The following is an 18,951-nucleotide window of genomic DNA, read 5'->3' on the forward strand; positions in this document are numbered from 1 at the left end:
TGGCTATGATTTCAAAAAATATTTTAAGGGGTGATTTCAATTTCGGAAGGTGTTTGGCATGATTTTCGCACTTTTTTGTGGAATAGATTAGGAGCTATTTCACCTATTTGGGAAGAAATTCATTTCATGTTAAACATTTTAATGAACATATGCTTATAATGATGGTAAAATTTTCATTTGACCATTCTAGAATTTTGTGTAAAATATATTTTGTTTTGCACAATGGAAAATATATAGGAGCATGCAAAATTACCACCTGCCCCCAATTAAATAAAAAAATCTCATCCATGTTGATGCCCCTACGTACTCTCATTGGCCCCCACGCTAGTGCAAGGGCCAATAAGAGTACATGCAGGAGATCAACTGGTTGAAATTTTCACATTTCACGGGGTCTAGGCACAAGCACCATGTAGTCTGGCAATGATTTTTTTCCCAATTTAAAAATAGGTCTCTCGAAAGGATAATTAGTAGTTTAACGGATCGGGATTCTTTGCTTCCACCTGCCTGTGCGGCCGGAGTGTAGCCTCACACAGGCAGGGCGTGGACCTCACCCGAACGTTTTCGTTTCCCCCCCTCAGAAAGTCAATGAGATGGAGTCCGGATCCTCTTCAGAAAGTCAAGGAGATGGAGTTCGGAACCTGAAAGCATAGATCGAGAAGGTAACCATTGTTAATATATAATAATTGTTTTAGGGGGTGGGGGAGGTAACTGCCCAACCTTTCCTTATACACTGTTATATCAATTTCTTTGGCATCTCATTGATATCCACATCCTCTACTTCCGCATGCCCCTACTTCCATGTGCGTCCTACACACAATGGGGCGTGCAAAGATTGCCTTACCCCCGCTCAGGAAAGGTGGTTGGGCAGGGGTAAAGTGGTCTTTGCGTGCCCCGTTGTGTGTAGGGCACACATGGAAGTACGGGCAAGTGGAAGTAGAGGATCCAGACTCCATCTCATTGACTTTCTGAAGATATACCAACATTTTCTTAACAATGCTGTCATATATAAAGGTATAATGGCGTATGGGTTTAAACGCCGTCCTGTATAAATATATAACGGCGTTTGAATTACAATCGCCGTTAAATAAACTAGTTTCTGCGGCCTTTTTTTAAACAAGCGCCACTGTAGTTTACTATTTAATAATGGTTTAATATTTTTTTTAACGGCGTTTTCAAAGAAATGCCATTGTATGTCACAATACAACGATGTTTATAGATAAACGCCGTATAAAGTAATAGTTTTCATTGAAAAAAACCCCCAAATCTTTTCACTTCCCCGCGCTTTCCATCTCCATCTCAAAAACGTTTTCGTTTCCCCTGCTCTTTCCATCTCTCTCTCAAAGTTCTCTCAAATCTTTTTTCCCTCTCAACCGTCAAACTTCTCTGAAATCCCTTTCAAACGACAGAGCAACGGTGAATCGGCGACACCAATTCTCGCAAGTCCCGCAAGGTTTGATCCCATTGAACCCTTCTTCTCTGCTTTTTTCTTACATGTTTTGATTTGTCAGAAAGTGTTAGTTCTTGTGTTTGATTTGTTGTTAGTATTTTAAGTTTTTTGTCCAAATTCTTTTGTTTAGGGTTTCTGTAGTTAATTCTGTTGTTTAAAATTTTTTTTTTTTCAATCTTAAACTCTCCTTTCTCTCCTGCTCTCTCTGTTTTTGCTTCGATTCATTCTGTGTTTATCTTTGGATTTGCTTATGTTTATATATGTATGAACATGTGGTTTTGATCTTTAAGGGGGGAGAGTATTTTCTACTTCTCTCTTCCGTCTTCGTTCATTCGATTCTTTTGCTTCATTTAAGCACCATAAAAGATGGGTTTGATTTTTGGAATTCTAATGGGGATCATCGTCGGCAGCGCTTTGAGGGCATGAGCTTTATGGAGCTTTATAGAGCTTTATCGCCCGTGGGGTGTTGATATATCATACTACAGTACTAATACTACTGGGTATGGTCGTATGGACTATGGATAGAGTCAGATCGACCTCCACTAACTTCTCTGTCAATGATTGAGTCAATTCAGGAAAAAGGAGAGGAGGAGAAAGATGGAGACCCCAAGAGAAGATATTGACATTTCAGCAAGCAATCAATATAAAGTAGAGCAGTTAAAGAGATGGATAAAACTTATAAAACTTGAAAGGATGGTTAAAGGTGGAGGAGGGGAGACGAGAGGAGTGGAATGGAGAGATGCCATTCTAGTGAATAGGAGTCAACGTAGAAAGACAATAGGAGAAGTGTGGTTTTGTGTCTTCACAGAATGTCAACCCAACCCAATCCCATAGAATTCAAATTCACCATTTTTATATTCTTTACTATTAGGTAACAGGTAGGACACTTTCTTTTTTTAAAGAGGAAACTGAAGAAACCACCCAAGATTTCTTTTTTCGTTTTCCTTTTCCACCTTTGAAGGTGCATGAAGGAATCTCTCTCTCTCTCTCTCTCTCTCTCTATATATATATATCTCTGTGTGCTGTAATGGGAGTGTCACTGTAAGATTTTGATGCAACTTGGGTTCTTCCATGTTTCCAAAATTGGTATTCTGATGGTGTTGTTGTTCCAATGACATTCTGTTTGTATTGAATCCACCAAAATTGGTCTCTTGTTCATGTCCACCACTATTGCAATTCACTCCAAAGGTAGGGATTCCTTCTGAAGCAGCTCCAAAAATGGAGGAGCCACCATTTGTTAGAGAATTCATTAGATCTTGGAGATGATTTTTATTTTCCATCTGTGGCAATGTTTCACCCCCACCACCTCCAAAATTAGCCCTAAAATTAGCAGTCAAGTGAGACCTGTCAGATTTAGGACCACTTAATGAAGAACTGCCAAAACCTCTAAGCAAAGAACCACTTCCACTGCTTGCTGTTGAACCCATTTGAGCAGCTTTTTGAAGCAAAGCTGTTGCAGACATTTGAGGAATAACAACTTCATTTTGTACTGAATTGTTGTAAAGAGAAGAGACACTTGACCCAATGTGATCACCCATTGGGTTAGAAGAAAAGAGGGATTTCCTTCTCCACCAGCATTTCCATTGAACTGTTCAGGAATTAGTAACCCAGAAGAGGACAATTGACTGTTGTTATTGTTGACATTGTTGCTATTATTGATGTTGCTACTGGTGCTGCTATTGGAAAAAAAGCTGAGATTGAAGAGATTGGCAGCAGCTGCAGCTGCAGAAGAAGAGGAATTACTTGTACTGCGTTGAAGTTCAAGTAGTTGCATTAGTCCATGGAAGGTCTTATTTTGTAACAATCCATGGTGGGGCTCTTCATGGTATTCTTGATTTGAAGCTCCTGGTAGGAAGAAGGCAGATGAATGGGTTTGCTGAGGTGATCGAAACTCTTGTTTTTGTTTCTTCAGGTCATTTTCCCAAGAATTAAGCAAGAAATGAGGTTCATAAAATGCAACAGTTCTCACTTACGTGGGTTCTCTCCCTCTATAGTGTCTATCTATCCCCAAAGACATCTCTCCCATTTCTTCAAACCAGACCACCCATTTTCAGTCACAAATATTCAACAAATATAAGAAAAAAACTCTTTCCCTCTCTCTCTTTCACTCAAAATGCAAACCCACCCCAAGGCTGAAAAAAAGAGATGCAGGATGGGATACAACAGAAGCTTCATTTCAGATGGAAGTTTGTCCTTGTCTGAGCCTTAATAGCATTCTTATATTGTCTTATACACTTAATCTGATATGTCTACTGAATGGAAGTTTTGTACCTTTCAGATGGTGACCATAGTGTACTGGCTCTGTACTCAGTAGAGGAGTAGAACTTCCTTGACCTTACATATTTCCTGCATCAAAATTCTATACAATTGATTTGCTTCCGCCCACCATCCCTTTTCCTACAGATCTATGCCAAAGCTTATAGATAAGATATTTTTTTTAAGTTATAAATCATTTAAGTGTATCAGTTTTTGGGTAGACAGTTTGACTGCATTTGTATTTTTTGATTAATGGGAAACAAATTGGATCAATCTTCAAAGAAATATTCACACAGAGACAGTGAGAGGGAGAATATGAGAGGGAGAGAGAGAGACAGAGAGAGGAAAAGAGTACAACTAGCACATTTGATGGGCATATATATAAAAAAAAAAATAGTGTTTATGCATATAGAAACATGAAATAGTGATGCCAGAATGGGATCTTTTATGCAGTCTAATTGCTATAATTATCATAGGTTGTAGGTCGTAAGAGAGGGCGCACAAGAGGCCTTTCTATCAATGCAAGGACTAGCTCTAATAAGAAAGATTTGGAATTAGATAAGCACGACATTGTAGTTGGCGCTAATGCAGCTGAGGCATCCACATACTCTGGACTACTTGCTAGGATCCCAACCCTGCTACCATTAAACTATCCTGACTGGAGAAAGGTTCCGAATCATCATAAAGAAGAAGCGTGGAAGAAAATTGAGGTATGGTGATATCCCATCTTATTTTCACTATAAGATTGATCTAATTTCATAGGTAAGTATTGATTTTTTATTTGGGTTTAGACTTGTACTAATTGAATTTGTTTAATAGGAAAAATTTAATGTTTCGAAAGATGCCCAACGTGTTATTTTCATGAGAATGAGCCACTCATGGCGCGATTTCAAGGCAACTCTGGAAAAAAAAACAGAGATAAAATATCCTAATTTTTATAATGCTCCCCGCCCTACTGATCCCGTAGACATTCTTTCTGATCAATGGGCATACCTCATAGGGAAGTGGACATCTGAGGACTGGCAGGTAATATGTTTTTTTTTAGACAATGAATTGATCTGATTTCATTTTACTTAATTAAGTATAACACATATTTTAATGATGGGTTTGATATATGATAGGCAAAATCTATAGCCAACAAAAATAGGAGAGAAAACCAACAAGTGTCTCATACAACTGGCCAGAAGGGTTTCACACAGGTAGCACATGAGATGGTAATTTTCTTATGCACATCTCATGAACATTTGGTAATATCATAAATGGATGTGATTATATTTGATCTAACTATCATATCTGCCTGTTCAATGGCTTGAACACCCTGATGGTGCAGATCCTACTAGACTGCAGGTGTTTAAGAAAACCCACCAAAGGAGAGATGGCAATTACATAAATCAGGCGACAAGAGATATCATAGTAAGTATTTGTCAAGGTTAATAATGTTTATAAATTTTATGCATATTCTTGGGTATCTATTGGAATGTCCGTTGTTAACCTGTTATACATTGGTTTGTAGGATAAGTTTGAAGAGAAATTGGAAGAATTGCCCCCAGAAATGAGAGAGACGAGTGTTGTCCAAAACGATCTTTTTGTGGAAGCATTTGGCGTTGATCCTCCAGGCCGAGTGCGTGGTGCAGGCCTAGGCGTAAAGTTGAGTACTCTTGGCCTTACACAAAGAAATATTGAGGAGAGACGGGAGAAACAAGAAAGACAAAGAGAATTTGCATTGATGAAGGAAGAAATTGCTTATTTGAAACGTGTTGTAGCTGATCTATCCCAAATACTTCGGGGTAGAGGTAGTTTGGAAAGTTCAACTCACTTATGTAAGTAATAAAATTATAAAATTTTGTTGGTTTTTTATTTTAATTTTTATCTGATGTACTATATATATTGATTTTGCTCACCCATTCATTTGAACAGCTGATAATTGAGGCCATTGCATAAGTTGGCTTATTTTTTGACCGTCTTTCTATACAGGTAAGCTTTCAGTACTTTCAAGATTTGAGTTTCATTTGAACTGTTGAATGGATCAGTTTTGAGTTTGATTTGGGTTCTTTTGACAGTCTTCTTCCTACTCTTTAACAAACCCCAACTTTGAACGACATGCGCATGTGAAAACAAACCCCAAACCCCCGGCACCGGCTTAAGCCAGTTTGCCTAAATAGTGAGCTAAATATGTTTTCACCTTGCATTCATTTTTCTCTTGTATGTTATACCTCAACACTTTCCATAAGTTAAATCCTTGATAATATAGTATCCAAAGATCAATTCTTCCAAGAAACCTTAGACTAATGGCAATTCAGTATTCATATTCCTGCAACCATAAGTAATTGTATTGTAGTGAAAGCTCTGTTTGATGATAGATTAGGTCTTTAATTTGGAACATTTCTTAGAAATAGTCAAACTTGCATCTGTTATTCTTTTCCTTGCTGTTCTTGAGGAATATTGTTGTCCTTTTTCTCTCTCTTCTTCCAAAGATATTAGTTGGGCCTAAATTATAAGTTACAATAGCTATTTCATTTTTTTTTGCAATTGGCTATGCATTAATGCTGAATACTAAATTGATTAGATTAGGTACCAAAAATCAGCTTGTTTATATGAAATCCTGGAATCTGGTTCATCTCATAAGACTATCAGCTTCAGGCAAATTGAAATTTGAACCAGATTGTTACTATCATCTGATGAGATCTTTTTTTGTGTCTTTCTATTGAGAGTAATGAAGTAGAAGTACCAATATATCTTGCACAGGCCAAACATAAAAAAGGTGTCATGAGATCATTCATGTAGGTATCTCATTAATTAGGCCTTCTTCTGTTCAAGAAAGGCCCTCTGTTTAATATATCCTCCTTCACTCTTTATACACTTCCAGCTTAAAATTCAGGCCATGGGATATCTTAGCTTTGTAGAGAGTAGAAACCATAGACTCTGCGAGGCTTAGTGATTGCTGGTGTCTCCAACCAGTTCAACAAGCTGTTCTCTGTCAACGAAACTCACTTTTTACGTAAAAGCAGAAAAAAAACTTGGGAGTGGCTGTGAATACTGTACATCTGCATGAGCATTATTGCTATGCTAAGTTTGCAATGCTTTTTAAGGCCTTATTACACCCAACTCCTTTCTGGCTCCTCCTTGACACGTTTACATTTTCCATAAAAAGTTCTATAGACAGGAAAATGATTACATTGAAATTTTTTTTTCCCCGAGGAAAATACAGAGGGCAAGCCAAGGATGGTACCGCCTAGATGACTAGATAAGGAAAGAGGAATGGCGATTATAATACGAGTCTTGATAATGCTCTTTAATTGATTTGTTATTGTTTAATAAAAACATTTATGTATATATAGGGCATAAGTCATATTCTGTCTAGCCTCACAAGTGAACTGGCCTGAATTAGTTTCTGTTCACATTGTTCCATTAAAATGATATAGCTTCTTTTGTGAAAAAATAAATAAATAGCTTGAATACATCTTGGTTGTTCTTGAACTGGCCACATTTCTTCAAGGAGTGTAGAACTAACTCCATTTGAACACCTGCACTTGTAGAAAATTTCTAGTCTTAGAGACTTCAAGTATGGTTTTTTCTAGTTTCCTAAAATCATAATAGATGCAGGTTCTATCAATTTCTAAAATTTGGCAAGAGCTTCTGACATCAGCTGTTTCAAGTTCTTCAAAGCACAGCTGCCTGTGGGTAACGCAGTTGCATACACCTCATTTCTTCCTTCAGCATTGCAATTTCTATGGAAACAACCCTTCTAAATCTTCTTCAGATTTTTCTCATAGCAAGCTTTATTTTACACTTCTTGCAAAAAAGCTACTTCTGTTAGACTTGCCATATGCAAGCAAAAGTTTGCTGGATGGAAACAAAAAAAGAAAATCCCTATGACTTCTCAGCTCATACCCTGTTTTGGCTGCTGTTCCTACTTTCATATATTTTATTTTAATCTTATTCCAGTCATTAAAAATGTCATTCAATTGTAATTTATGTTGCTTGTGATTGCTATGTTTTAAAGTTTGATTTTAGACCTCAGTTCATATGTATTCTTCTCCATTCACTTCAGATCTCTTCTACCATGTCTTGTTAACCCATCCTGCTGCTTAACTCCATTGAAACCATAGGGCTGCTCAACCTTGAAATCAGCCCAGCTTACCCCTGGTTATTGAGATACTAACAGTCTCCTATTCTGCCCCCAACCAGTAAGGTTATCAAGCGGGTATTTAGTAAACTCCAGCAGCCCCCAACCAATAAGGATTCTATAAAAGATATCTTGCATGAGACATTGTCATCCATCTTTCGAGGATCTACACCATCAGTGACATTTGCGAAATGCAATGCAATTCTTTCTACAACATCAAGCTCATCCTGGCTTAGCATTGATTCCATCCCTTCCAGAATATCTTCAACAACCCTTTTTGCAAACAACAGACATGATGGATGATCACAAATTTTTTTCAATATCTATTAAAGAAAAATCACGAATATGGTTTAAAGATTTTCTTATAATTGTTATGTTAAGCACCAACTAGTGTTGGTAAGTAAAGCTTAAAAATGTCTCCTATATCAGTATAGACTTCAGAAAGCAATCCAGTAGCTGAAATATGTTGGAAGGAATGTTCTTCTAACAGAATAATTAAAATTACTCAATTGCAGTCAATTAAGCCATATCTCCCATCTTACAGTATAATTAACATTATTCAATCACTTCAAGAGCAAACCACAAGGAAAGAAACAAATTGTGGTTTGAAATAGACAAGTTAGGAGGTAGTAATTAATTAGCTAGTTAAGAACATCTAGGAAAGTTGCACAATTCAAGGCTTTGAGTGTGGGCTTGAGTGTAAAGATCTGTCAAGAGGTTTTATTTATACAAGCCAATGAAGGATGGTTGATTGGATTGTTTATCTGTCCCCATAATTTTTTGTTTACTTTGTTATTGGCACTTGTGCATACCTCTTGTCACCTCCAGTCTTACTAATTAGTTTATATTGCTATTTGATGGTTTTGTGTAGGATGGAGATGGTGTTCAGGTCTTGGAATTTCACTTTTGGGCTTGGTTTCCTCACTGGGAGTATAATTGTGGTGGCTTCAAAGATCCATGAACTAATATTATTTTCTTTGTTAATTGGGTTATGAATTTTGTATAGAATGGGATCTCTTTGTGTCTTTTTGCAGTATCGGAACCTTAGTACTATGGATTTTGTGTAGGAGGGGATCTTGTCTTTTTGCAGTATTGGAACCTTAGTACTTTAGACACTATTTTTATTTTATGTTTAATGGATATTTTATATAGTTTAATTTATCTTGGCATTAGTAAAACCATTATTTTATGGGATTAATGTGTTCTATCATGAAGGGATGATCATGATGATGATGGGTATTTCTCAGGGATTGCTATCTACTCTTTGATTGCTTGTCTGAGTAGCTCTGCAACACAAATGAGAAACATGGCTCCACCATCTATCGAACCCATCATCAAGGCCACCATGCAATCAAACATGGAAAAATTAGACAATCAGATGGATTTCTATCCAAATCTTTTCTACCCATTCATGAACCTTTCAATTGTTCTATTTATGTAACTAAAGAGGGAACAGAGAACTGAGTGAACTCCAGTCACAATGCAGAGACAGTGTATTTTTTTTTCTAGAGGAAAAATGAGAAGTTATGATTACAGTGGCAGACTAAGAAGGAGGTGTGTCGAATTAGAAAAGATAATAATAAAAGAAGCTCAGAGACGAGAAAACCCACAAAAAGTTTTAGGGATTTTGCAAAGTAGCAAGGCAAGGCAAGGCAAGACTCAAAAGAGAGAGAAAGAGAGAGAACGAGATGAGTCCGACCCAAAGCAAAGACCAGGAATCCCTAGCTCCTCAGTCCCCACCGGTTACACTTGATTCAGTGAATTTTCTAAATTGTTATTATCTTATTAGTCGTTGAACTTTGCATTTTGGAGGCAATCCATCTCGATTGCGATGACATGGTTGGATTGTTTGCGGATGTTGGTGGTATTGAAGAGGCTGAGATAATTTCCATACACTCTCTCTCTCTCTCTCTCTCTCTTCATATATTCGATCCGGGGCTGTGTTTTGGCTATTTCCTCGTTATGCGGCAGTGGGGTTTTGAAACCCTAAAAAGGGTTTAGGGTTTCATGTTTTGGAGAAATGATCTAGGGAAGAAGATGGTTGGTGGTGTTGGAGGTGGGGCTTCACGGTGGTGATGGTGGGTAGCGGCGGCGGTGGCGGTGGTGGTGGTGATGAGGGTATGTAAAAGAAGATGATGATTTGGGAAGACGAGTGTGCTTTGAGATCTTCGAAAGACTTCCAACCCCAAAAGGGTTTTCTTCGTCGAACAGGGAAAGGGGTTTTAGCCTCTGATCTGAAATCCTCTTTGGGTGAGTTTGGGGAAAATGAGAGCATTTTGGTCTTTTCAAATTTTAGCAAATAGGTTAGGGTTGGTTTTTAGGAACAAATATTTTGGGGTAAAATAGTCTTTTCCAATTAGGTTAGGGTAATACATAAGTGAGGGCAATTAGGTCTTTTCATTTATAAAAATAAAACAAAGGCTAAAATGGTCATTTTCAATTAGTTTAGGGCAACAAATATTAAAGGGTAATTATGTCTTTTCAAATTTAAGAAAATAGAACAAAGGGTAAAATGGTCAAAATTTTGGCATCTAACGTTGGTATTTAATGGATTGGTCCTATCTGGCATTTGGGCCTAAAGCAGGGGTGGTACGTGGAATATTGAAGGGTGGTACGTGGAATATTGAGCCGCTTAGGGGGGTACGAGGAATATTGGGTGCATTATAGGGGGGTACATGTACTTTACCCAAAAAAAAAGGTAGGAGCTATGCCAAGAGCAGGGTTAGTCTTTCTCACATGTCTTTTTTGAATGTGAGTTTGCAAAGTTTATTTGGGGCAAATTGGCAGTCGCCATCTTCCTTAATCAACTAGGTGGTTTGGTGGAAGGGGAATGATCATTAGATGGATAGAAACTAGATTCTTTAAAATTGACCTTAAATTGCAGTATCAAAAGCTTTGGTCACTTTATTTCTTTATTTATTTATTTTTATAAAAACTAATCACACCCCAAACCTAGAGGATCTAGTTAGTGACCCGGATATCCTACGATATCAAACAATCCCTAGGATCCAGAAGCAGCACTTACACGCCAGAAACCACACAAAAAGGGATAGATAAATAATAACTAAATATCATAGTGCAACGGAACACTTGAACTACCCAAAAGATGAATTACATGATTTATGGTAAAATCCTAAAAACTTGTGTTATAATGTATGCATATTCATTTGTGCTCATAAAAATATAAAGAACTTGATAGTTACACTTCCAAAAGAAAGGGAAATAAAATATCCACAAGGTCATCACAGATTGGTGAAATAAAGAAGATCTAAAGTTCCATCACAACTCAGAGACACATAATTTAAAAGTACATTCTGTGAATTCACCTAGAGGGGAGGGGTGAATAGGTGAAGGTTGAAAAATAAAAAAAAAAAATGCAAAAATAACCAAGTAAAGACAACCAATTGACAAGCAATAATTAAAAGAGAGACACTAAAGATTTATAGTGGTTCGGCCAACACGTGCCTACGTCCACTCCTATCAACTTAGAGAGAATTTCATTATAAGGAATCTTGAGTAAGAGCAAGAGGACTCGTATAACTACTCTTGAGAAACGAGCAAGAGAGCTCAATAAAAACTACTCTTGAGTTAATGAGCAAGAGCACTCGATCTTCTCTTGATTCCGAGCAAAAGGACTCAACAAATACTTGTGCAAAGTAAAAATGAAATACTAAGGGGTTTAGAATTACCTCAAACCTTAGTAAAATAAAATAAGTGCTGCCTTTCAAACTATGAAGCTTGAATGCTAATGAGAATGAAGGGAGCTAAGTGAGACTGATCTTTCTTGGGTTGGTTGCTTAACTTCTCACTTGGGAGAGACTTGATCTTGGAGGCTCTTGATTGTGATTAATAATTATGTTTAGTACCTTAATCAAGAGGGTATTTATAGTCTAAGAGGCTTGAATTAATTAGGAATCTAAGTAAGAATTGGATTCCATAAGCCATACATAATCCGGTATACTAGATGGGAATCCGGTATGCCGGATCACGTAATTTTCATTTTAAACACAAGAGTAACAGTCAAATTGAGCTCAGAAATACACTGATCCGGTATGCTGAATAGTCATCCGGTATGTCAGATCAGGGCATTGTGCAGGTAGGGGCAGGATCCAGTATGCTGGATCCTTAACCAGGTTGCTTAAATGAGCCACTGTGACCATTTTCCTAAGATTTCCATTAATACGGTATGCCTAATCAGGAACCGGTATGCTGGATTGGGCAATTTCAGTGGGAATTAGTCCAATTCCAATCAAAATTGGTTTGGGGGGGGGGGGTTCCAAACTCAAATGGTCAAATGTCTAAGGGGTCAATTTACCACCTAAGGACATTTTAAATGGATGAATGCGTGCGTGTGTGTATTACATCAATTTGTGACTTGAAATTACAATAAAAACAAGATTACAAAGTCTTCAATCTTCAATAGGCTTTATTGGTCGTCAAGTGTTGACTTTTGACTTTCATGTCTTTGGAATCATTTTGAGCAATTATTTTTGTATGCTCTTGTGTATTTGTATACGCTCCCCCTCACTTGGTGCTATGCTTCAAAACTGAATAACTTAAACATAAGCATTAGTCCAAGGATAGTCTTATTTGTTATCATCAAAACATCTATGTCATCATGGAGATGACTAGGAGTGTATAGAAGTGTATAGGGCCATTTATATTTCCCTAACAATCTCCCCCTTTTTGATGATGACTGATAATCCAAGTGAATATAATAATGGAGCAAATAACAATGCATCAACACAAGAGACAATATATAAAAATAGGAACAACATCATTATTCATATTAAAAAAAATGGATTACATAAAACAAATAGGTCCATTACAATTTATTCCAAGCCCAATTCTTCTCCCCCTTTGTCATTGTCAAAAAGAGGTGCATTTCACATCATGCATTAGGATCAAAGGATAGAAGGGGTGGAATAGAGCTTGAGGGACCGGAAAAAGGTGGTCGAACTCCTTGAGGAGTGGCCCCTGATGTATCAAGGGATAGATGACCAAGATTGAAAGCAAGTGAATGAATAGCATTGAGGATTTTATCTTGGCGCACATTTAAAAAGTCAAATCCGGTCCTCACATCAGTGCAGAGAGGTGTCACATCCTCTTGAATTTGTTGTTGACCAAATTCAAGTTCCAAGATACGATTATTTGCTTCATCCATGTAATCATCGATTCTAGACACCCATTCTTGTAAGGAAGCCAGAATGCCTTCTTGATCTTGATGAGGAAGGGGTGCATTCTCATCCAAATCTTCTTCTTCTTCTACAAATTCATCGGAGGGAGGAGGAATATCAATTGTGTGGAAGCTATTACGAGTGATGTGTTGGAAGGTCACGGTGGATTCTTCTTCTCGAGTGGTCAAAGACTTGAAAGAGACGAGTGAGAAGCCGCCTGTAGGATAGATTAGTATGCTTTTGGGGGTGAGCACAAGATTCCATATACCTCATAATGAAGTATGGAAGACAAGTGGGTGTATTGGTGTAAACACAATAAGTGAGGTAGGCTTGAGGAATAAGTGAGGTAGGCTTGAGGAGTGAGACACTTGTTTCGATGCCTCCCCTAGGAATAAAATTGTGTTGAATAATATAGGAGATGACATGGGGAATGTGGCGAAGTCTTCCAGTTACCACGGTTGCCGCCTGAGGATCATATTTCTTCAAGATGGAGGAGTAGACTTCTTTATGGTTGATGAAGTCCCTAAAAATAGTGCTTTTTGGAGTCCAAAAGATGCAAGGTCCATCGCAAGAGAGTCCAAGATGGCAAGCAAAATCGGAAATGGAAAGCTTTGTGTGAATACTCTTCACATAAGAGTGGAGTTTCAAAGAATCTTTCGCCCCGCTGAAGTAAAGATTAGTGTAGAAGTATTTGACCAATTGAGGGTAGCAAGGTTCATCCATGTTGAGAAGGGGTTCCAAAAAATATCTTTGAACATATCTTCAAGTCGAATACTATTGAAAGAAAAGATGTCGACTTCACGACCTTCTTCGATTTTTTGAGCAAGATAAAGAGGCCAATTAGCAGGACATTCGGGAGAGCGAAATAGACGATCTTCCCCTGGAGCATATGGTTGTCTCGAGGAGCTTCCGGTTCTTTCCCTTTTGGATGGTTGTTGCCTATCGGGAAAAACATCCTTGCCTCTTCTACTCATAGTGAAAAAGAGGTTTGAAGGAGAGAGAGAGAGAAAATTATGTGTCAAGGTGGATTGAGACAAGAGAGGGAAGGTGGAGTAAATAGTGATTCAGAAAATGATAAAATGAGAGAAATATATAGGCTTGAAATCCAGTGTAACAGCTATAAAACGGGAAGAAATTCAATTATCCGGTATACCATTTGAGCATCTGGTATACCGTTTCAAGTAATAACGGTTAACAACTGCCATATATGCTGATCCGGTATACCGTTTTGTGATCCAGTATATCGTTTCAGGCAAAAATGGTGAAAAAATAGCATTTCTGAAATCATTTTAAAAACAAAACATTTATTCAATTATTCAAACGGGTCACATAAGCCAAGTTCTCTTCTAATAGAGCAGAATCTTTTTTCACTTAAGGGTTTTGTGAAGATGTCGGCAAGTTGCTTCTAGGTCTCAATATAGTTAAGTTGGATTTCACCTTTTTGAGCTGTATCACGTAAAAAGTGATGACAAATGTCAATATGCTTAGCTCGAGAGTGTAAAATGGGATTCTTGCTAAGGTTAATGGCACTTGTGTTATCACATTGGATAGAGGAAGTATCAAACTTAACTCCATAGTCTTGGAGAGTTTGCCTTATCCATAGCACTTGTGCACAACATCGTCCCACGACAATATATTCAGCTTCGGTGGTAGATAGAGCAACTGAGTTTTGCTTCTTACTAAACCACAAAACCAAGCATGATCCTAGGAAGTGACAAGATCCACTTGTACTCTTACGATCAACATGACACTTGGCAAAGTCGGCGTCAGAGAAGCTAATAAGGTCAAAGTCAGTGTCCATAGGGTACCATAGGCAGCTTGGAGTTCTTTTCAAGTACTTAAAGATTCTCTTCACAGTAGTCAAATGAGATTGCATAGGTTTGGCTTGAAACCTAGCACAAGCACAAACACTAAACATTATGTCTGGTCTACTAGCCGTTAGGTAAAGCAAACTACCTATCATACCTTTATATTTGGTCGGATCAACTAGGGTTCCATCCTCATCCTTAGACAGAGTTACAGATGTACTCATTGGAGTACTGGATGACTTCTGTCCATTGATGTCAAACTTCTTTAATAATTCCTTATGATATTTAGTTTGATTGATGAAAATTCCATTAGGGGTTTGTTTTAGTTAAAGTCCTAAAAAGAAATTCAGTTCACCCATAAGACTCATCTCAAATTCACTACTCATACTCTTACTAAAATTAAGACAGAGAGATTCATTTGTAGATCCAAATATGATGTCATCTACATAAATTTGAACAAGAATTAAGTCTTTATTCTTATGTTTCACAAAGAGAGTTGTATCTATCTTATCCATTGTAAACCCATCATCGATCAGAAACTTACTTAGCATATCGTACCATGCTTTTGGAGCTTATTTCAAGCCATACAAGGCTTTCTTAAGCTTGTATACATGATTTCGAAACTTTGGGTCTTCAAATCCAGGTGGTTAGATGATGTGTACTTCTTCATTGATGAAGCCATTTAAAAATGCACTCTTCACATCCATTTGATGTAACCTGATATTCTTATGACAAGCAAATGCAAGCAACATTCTAATTGATTCAAGTCTGGCTACAGGAGCATAGGTCTCGTCGAAGTCAATGCCTTCCTATTGGTTATAGCCTTGGGCAACCAGTCTAGCCTTGTTTCTAGTTATGTTACCATCTTTATCAAGTTTATTTTTAAAACCCATTTAGTTCCAATAATCTTGGAGTTCAAGGGTCTTGGCACTAAGTCCCAAACTTGATTCCTTTCAAATTGGTTAAGTTCTTCTTACATAGCAATTATCCAATTACTATCCAAAAGTGCTTCTTTAATGTTCTTGGGTTCAGCGGTAGAAATGAAGGCTACATTGGAACAAACATTTTGGATTTTACTCCTCGATTGTATACCTTTGTCTAGGTTTCCAATGACAAGGTCAAGGGGATGATCTTTAATAGTTCTAATCTCTTTAGGAAGGTGATGTACTTGATCATTAGGTTCATCTAAAGTAACTTTTTCTACTGTCTTCCTAATTCCAAGTACTTCATCTTCATCATCTTCTTTTAGGTCTTTATACCTTTCTTTTGCCATAGATTCATCAAATCTAACATTCATAATCTCTTCCACAACTAGTGTTCTTTTACTAAACACTCTATATGCTCTACTATTTGTGGAGTAGCCTAAGAATATATAGTCATCAGCCTTTTCTTCAAATTTTCATAAGTTATCCTTAGCATTAAGAATGAAACAAGCACAATCAAATACTTTGAAATAGTCAACTTTAGGCAATTTATTATGAAACAATTCATAAGGGGTCTTTAACAAGATATGTCTTATCAAAACCCGATTTAACACATAACAATCCGTATGAACAGCTCCAGCCCAAAGATACTTAGGCAAGGAATACTTATTGAGCATTATTCGAGACGTTTCTTGGATAGTCCTATTTTTCCTTTTAATCACACCATTAGATTGTGGTGTTCTAGGAGCCAAGAAATTATGTGTTATACCTTATTTTCGATAAAACTCACCAAATTCTTCTATATTATCAAATTCATCTCCATGGTCATTTTTTATAGAAGTGATCAAGTAACCCTTTTGATTTTGTATTCTCTTGCAAAAAGCTACAAATTCTTCAAATGCATCATTTTGTGCTTGAGAAAGAGGGTCCATGTGAATCGGGAGTAATCATCTACAATAATAAAAATGTAGTTCTTACCTCCTAGGCTTGTGGTTTGTATAGGTCCAAACAAGTCTAAGTGAACTAATTGTAGAGGTCTTGAGATAGCAAAAAAATTAATGGCCTTATGAGAAGCTTTTGTAAGTTTACTTCTTTGACATGCTCCACAAGTGTGTTGCTTATCAAAATTCAACTTAGATAAGTTTCTCATCAAGTTTTTAGAGGAAAGGGATTTAATAATCTTAGGATTGATATGTCCCAATTTTCTATGCCATAAGGTTGCATCATCAAACTTATATATGAGACAAGCATCATGAGAGTTTACATTAAAAGTATAAAAATAAACGTTATTCTTCCTACAACCCTCAAGAATCATGTTATCATTGGAATCTTTAATTTCACACTTAGAAGCATTAAAGTTAACAAAATAACCATTATTGCATAGTTGATTTACACTAAGCAAGTTGTATTTAAGGTTATCAACTAGGCTGACATTAGATATTACAGTATCTCCAAATTTTATCGATCCATTTTCAATGATTCTTCCTTTGTTATTGTCTCCGAAGGATACCCATCCTCCTTTTTGTTTCTTGAATTTCGAAAATAGCTTTGGGTTGAAAGTCATGTGCTTCGAGCAATCACTACCAATATGCCATTCCATGTTGCTCAAGTGCACCTGCAAGACAAGAATGCTTAATGCAACTTTGGTCCCCATTAAGTGTTGGGTCCATCATTGTTAGTATTATACATTCGTCTTGGTCTCCACACCATTTGGTGACTACTTACTTTTTAGTTCCAATACCAACTTGTGTATGAGTGGGGTTTCCAAGGTCTTTGGTTTTGAGATATTCTATATGAACCTTGGTTATTGGGTGGTCTTTGCACCTTAGTTGGAGTTTTAATTGGTTTTGGTACCTTTGGATGACTCCTCCTATTTTGACCATTATAAGGTCTTCTAGGATGGTGGAATGATTATTTCATATGATGACATTCTCAAATAGTATGTCCCTTTTTGTTGCAATTGTTGCATACAACAATTTTAGGGTTATACGGAGTCTTCCCTTTGGGATTTGGTTTGCTAAATTGATGAGTTTTCTTTCTAGCATAACCTTCCTCAATTGAATGTCCTTTCTTTCTACAATAGTTGTAAATTTTCTTCTTTACTTTCTTGCTTGTTATTTTACTTGAACTTGCCTCTTTGGTGTGATTTGAACCTTTGTTCATATCATAGCCTACTCCTTCCTTGTTGAAGGATGCTTTGGAGGCATTTTCAAATAAGATATCAAGAGTTCTTTTTTCATTGGTAAATGATTCTAAGGTTTTACACAAATTCTCTTTTTCTTCTTCCAAAATATTAACTTGAGAAGTAAGAGTTGTATTTTGGTCTTTAAGGGTGTTTATATCTTTCAAGAGATTCTTTTTGGTAGTGGCTAGCTCCATGCTACTTTGGTAGAGGTTTTCAAAAGCTTCTTCCAATTCTAAAAAGTCCTTATCCTTATGAGAGGGGAAAGTAGGAGTTACCTCATTTTAGGTTTCTTCATCTTCAATAGCCATGAGTGTCAGATTTGTTTATTCTTCTCCTTCTTGTGATTCTTCATCACTTGAATCAAAGGTATGTTCAATTTTGTAGGTCTTCTTGTATTTCTTCATTTTAGGACAATCTCCTCTAAAATGTCCTAGTTTCCTACATTCATAACATATGATATATTTTGAAGAAGTGTCAGTGTTATCTTTGGAAACACTCTTACCTTTTTGGTCCTTGAAAAATCTTCTCTTATTGAATAAAGTTTTACCCTTATTCTTCAAGAATCTTGAGAATTTCTTGGATAGATAGACAATCTCATCATCCGAGAGTTCTTCATCATCATCGCTGATGTCATAGGTTTTGAATGCAATAACTTTCTTCTTTGGTTCTTTGGGCTCATCCTCCTTGGTGTCTTGTTTAAGCTCCATCTCATGAGTTTGGAGTGATCTCAATAGCTCATCTAGGCTTAGCTTGTCAATGTCCTTTGATTCCTTTATTACTGTTGTCTTGGGTCCCATTCTTTTAAGAAAGATCTCAAAATCTTTCGAACGTTCTCACCATTGGAGTACTTCTTTCCTAAATATTTCAACTTGTTCACAATGTTAGTAAAGCGAGTAAACATGGCATATATGTCGTCATCATTTTTCATTTTAAACAGCTCATATTCATTAACTAACATATCAATTTTAGATTGTTTTACTTCAGAAGTACCTTCATAAGTAACAACAAGTTTATCAAACATCTCCTTAG

General features: G+C 36.9%; 1 protein-coding gene across 1 annotated transcript; it reads left to right on the plus strand.

Annotated features, from left to right (window-relative positions):
• Positions 1–3,254: 3,254 nt before the first annotated feature.
• Positions 3,255–5,531, plus strand: LOC122672349. The gene is made up of 5 exons (XM_043869837.1): positions 3,255–3,272; positions 4,180–4,413; positions 4,523–4,729; positions 4,825–4,917; positions 5,217–5,531. Exons 1-5 carry the CDS (start codon positions 3,255–3,257, stop codon positions 5,529–5,531), a joined length of 867 nt encoding a protein of 288 aa, XP_043725772.1.
• Positions 5,532–18,951: the final 13,420 nt, after the last annotated feature.

This window comes from Telopea speciosissima, chromosome 8 (assembly GCF_018873765.1).
Source record: "Telopea speciosissima isolate NSW1024214 ecotype Mountain lineage chromosome 8, Tspe_v1, whole genome shotgun sequence".
NCBI lineage: Eukaryota > Viridiplantae > Streptophyta > Magnoliopsida > Proteales > Proteaceae > Telopea > Telopea speciosissima.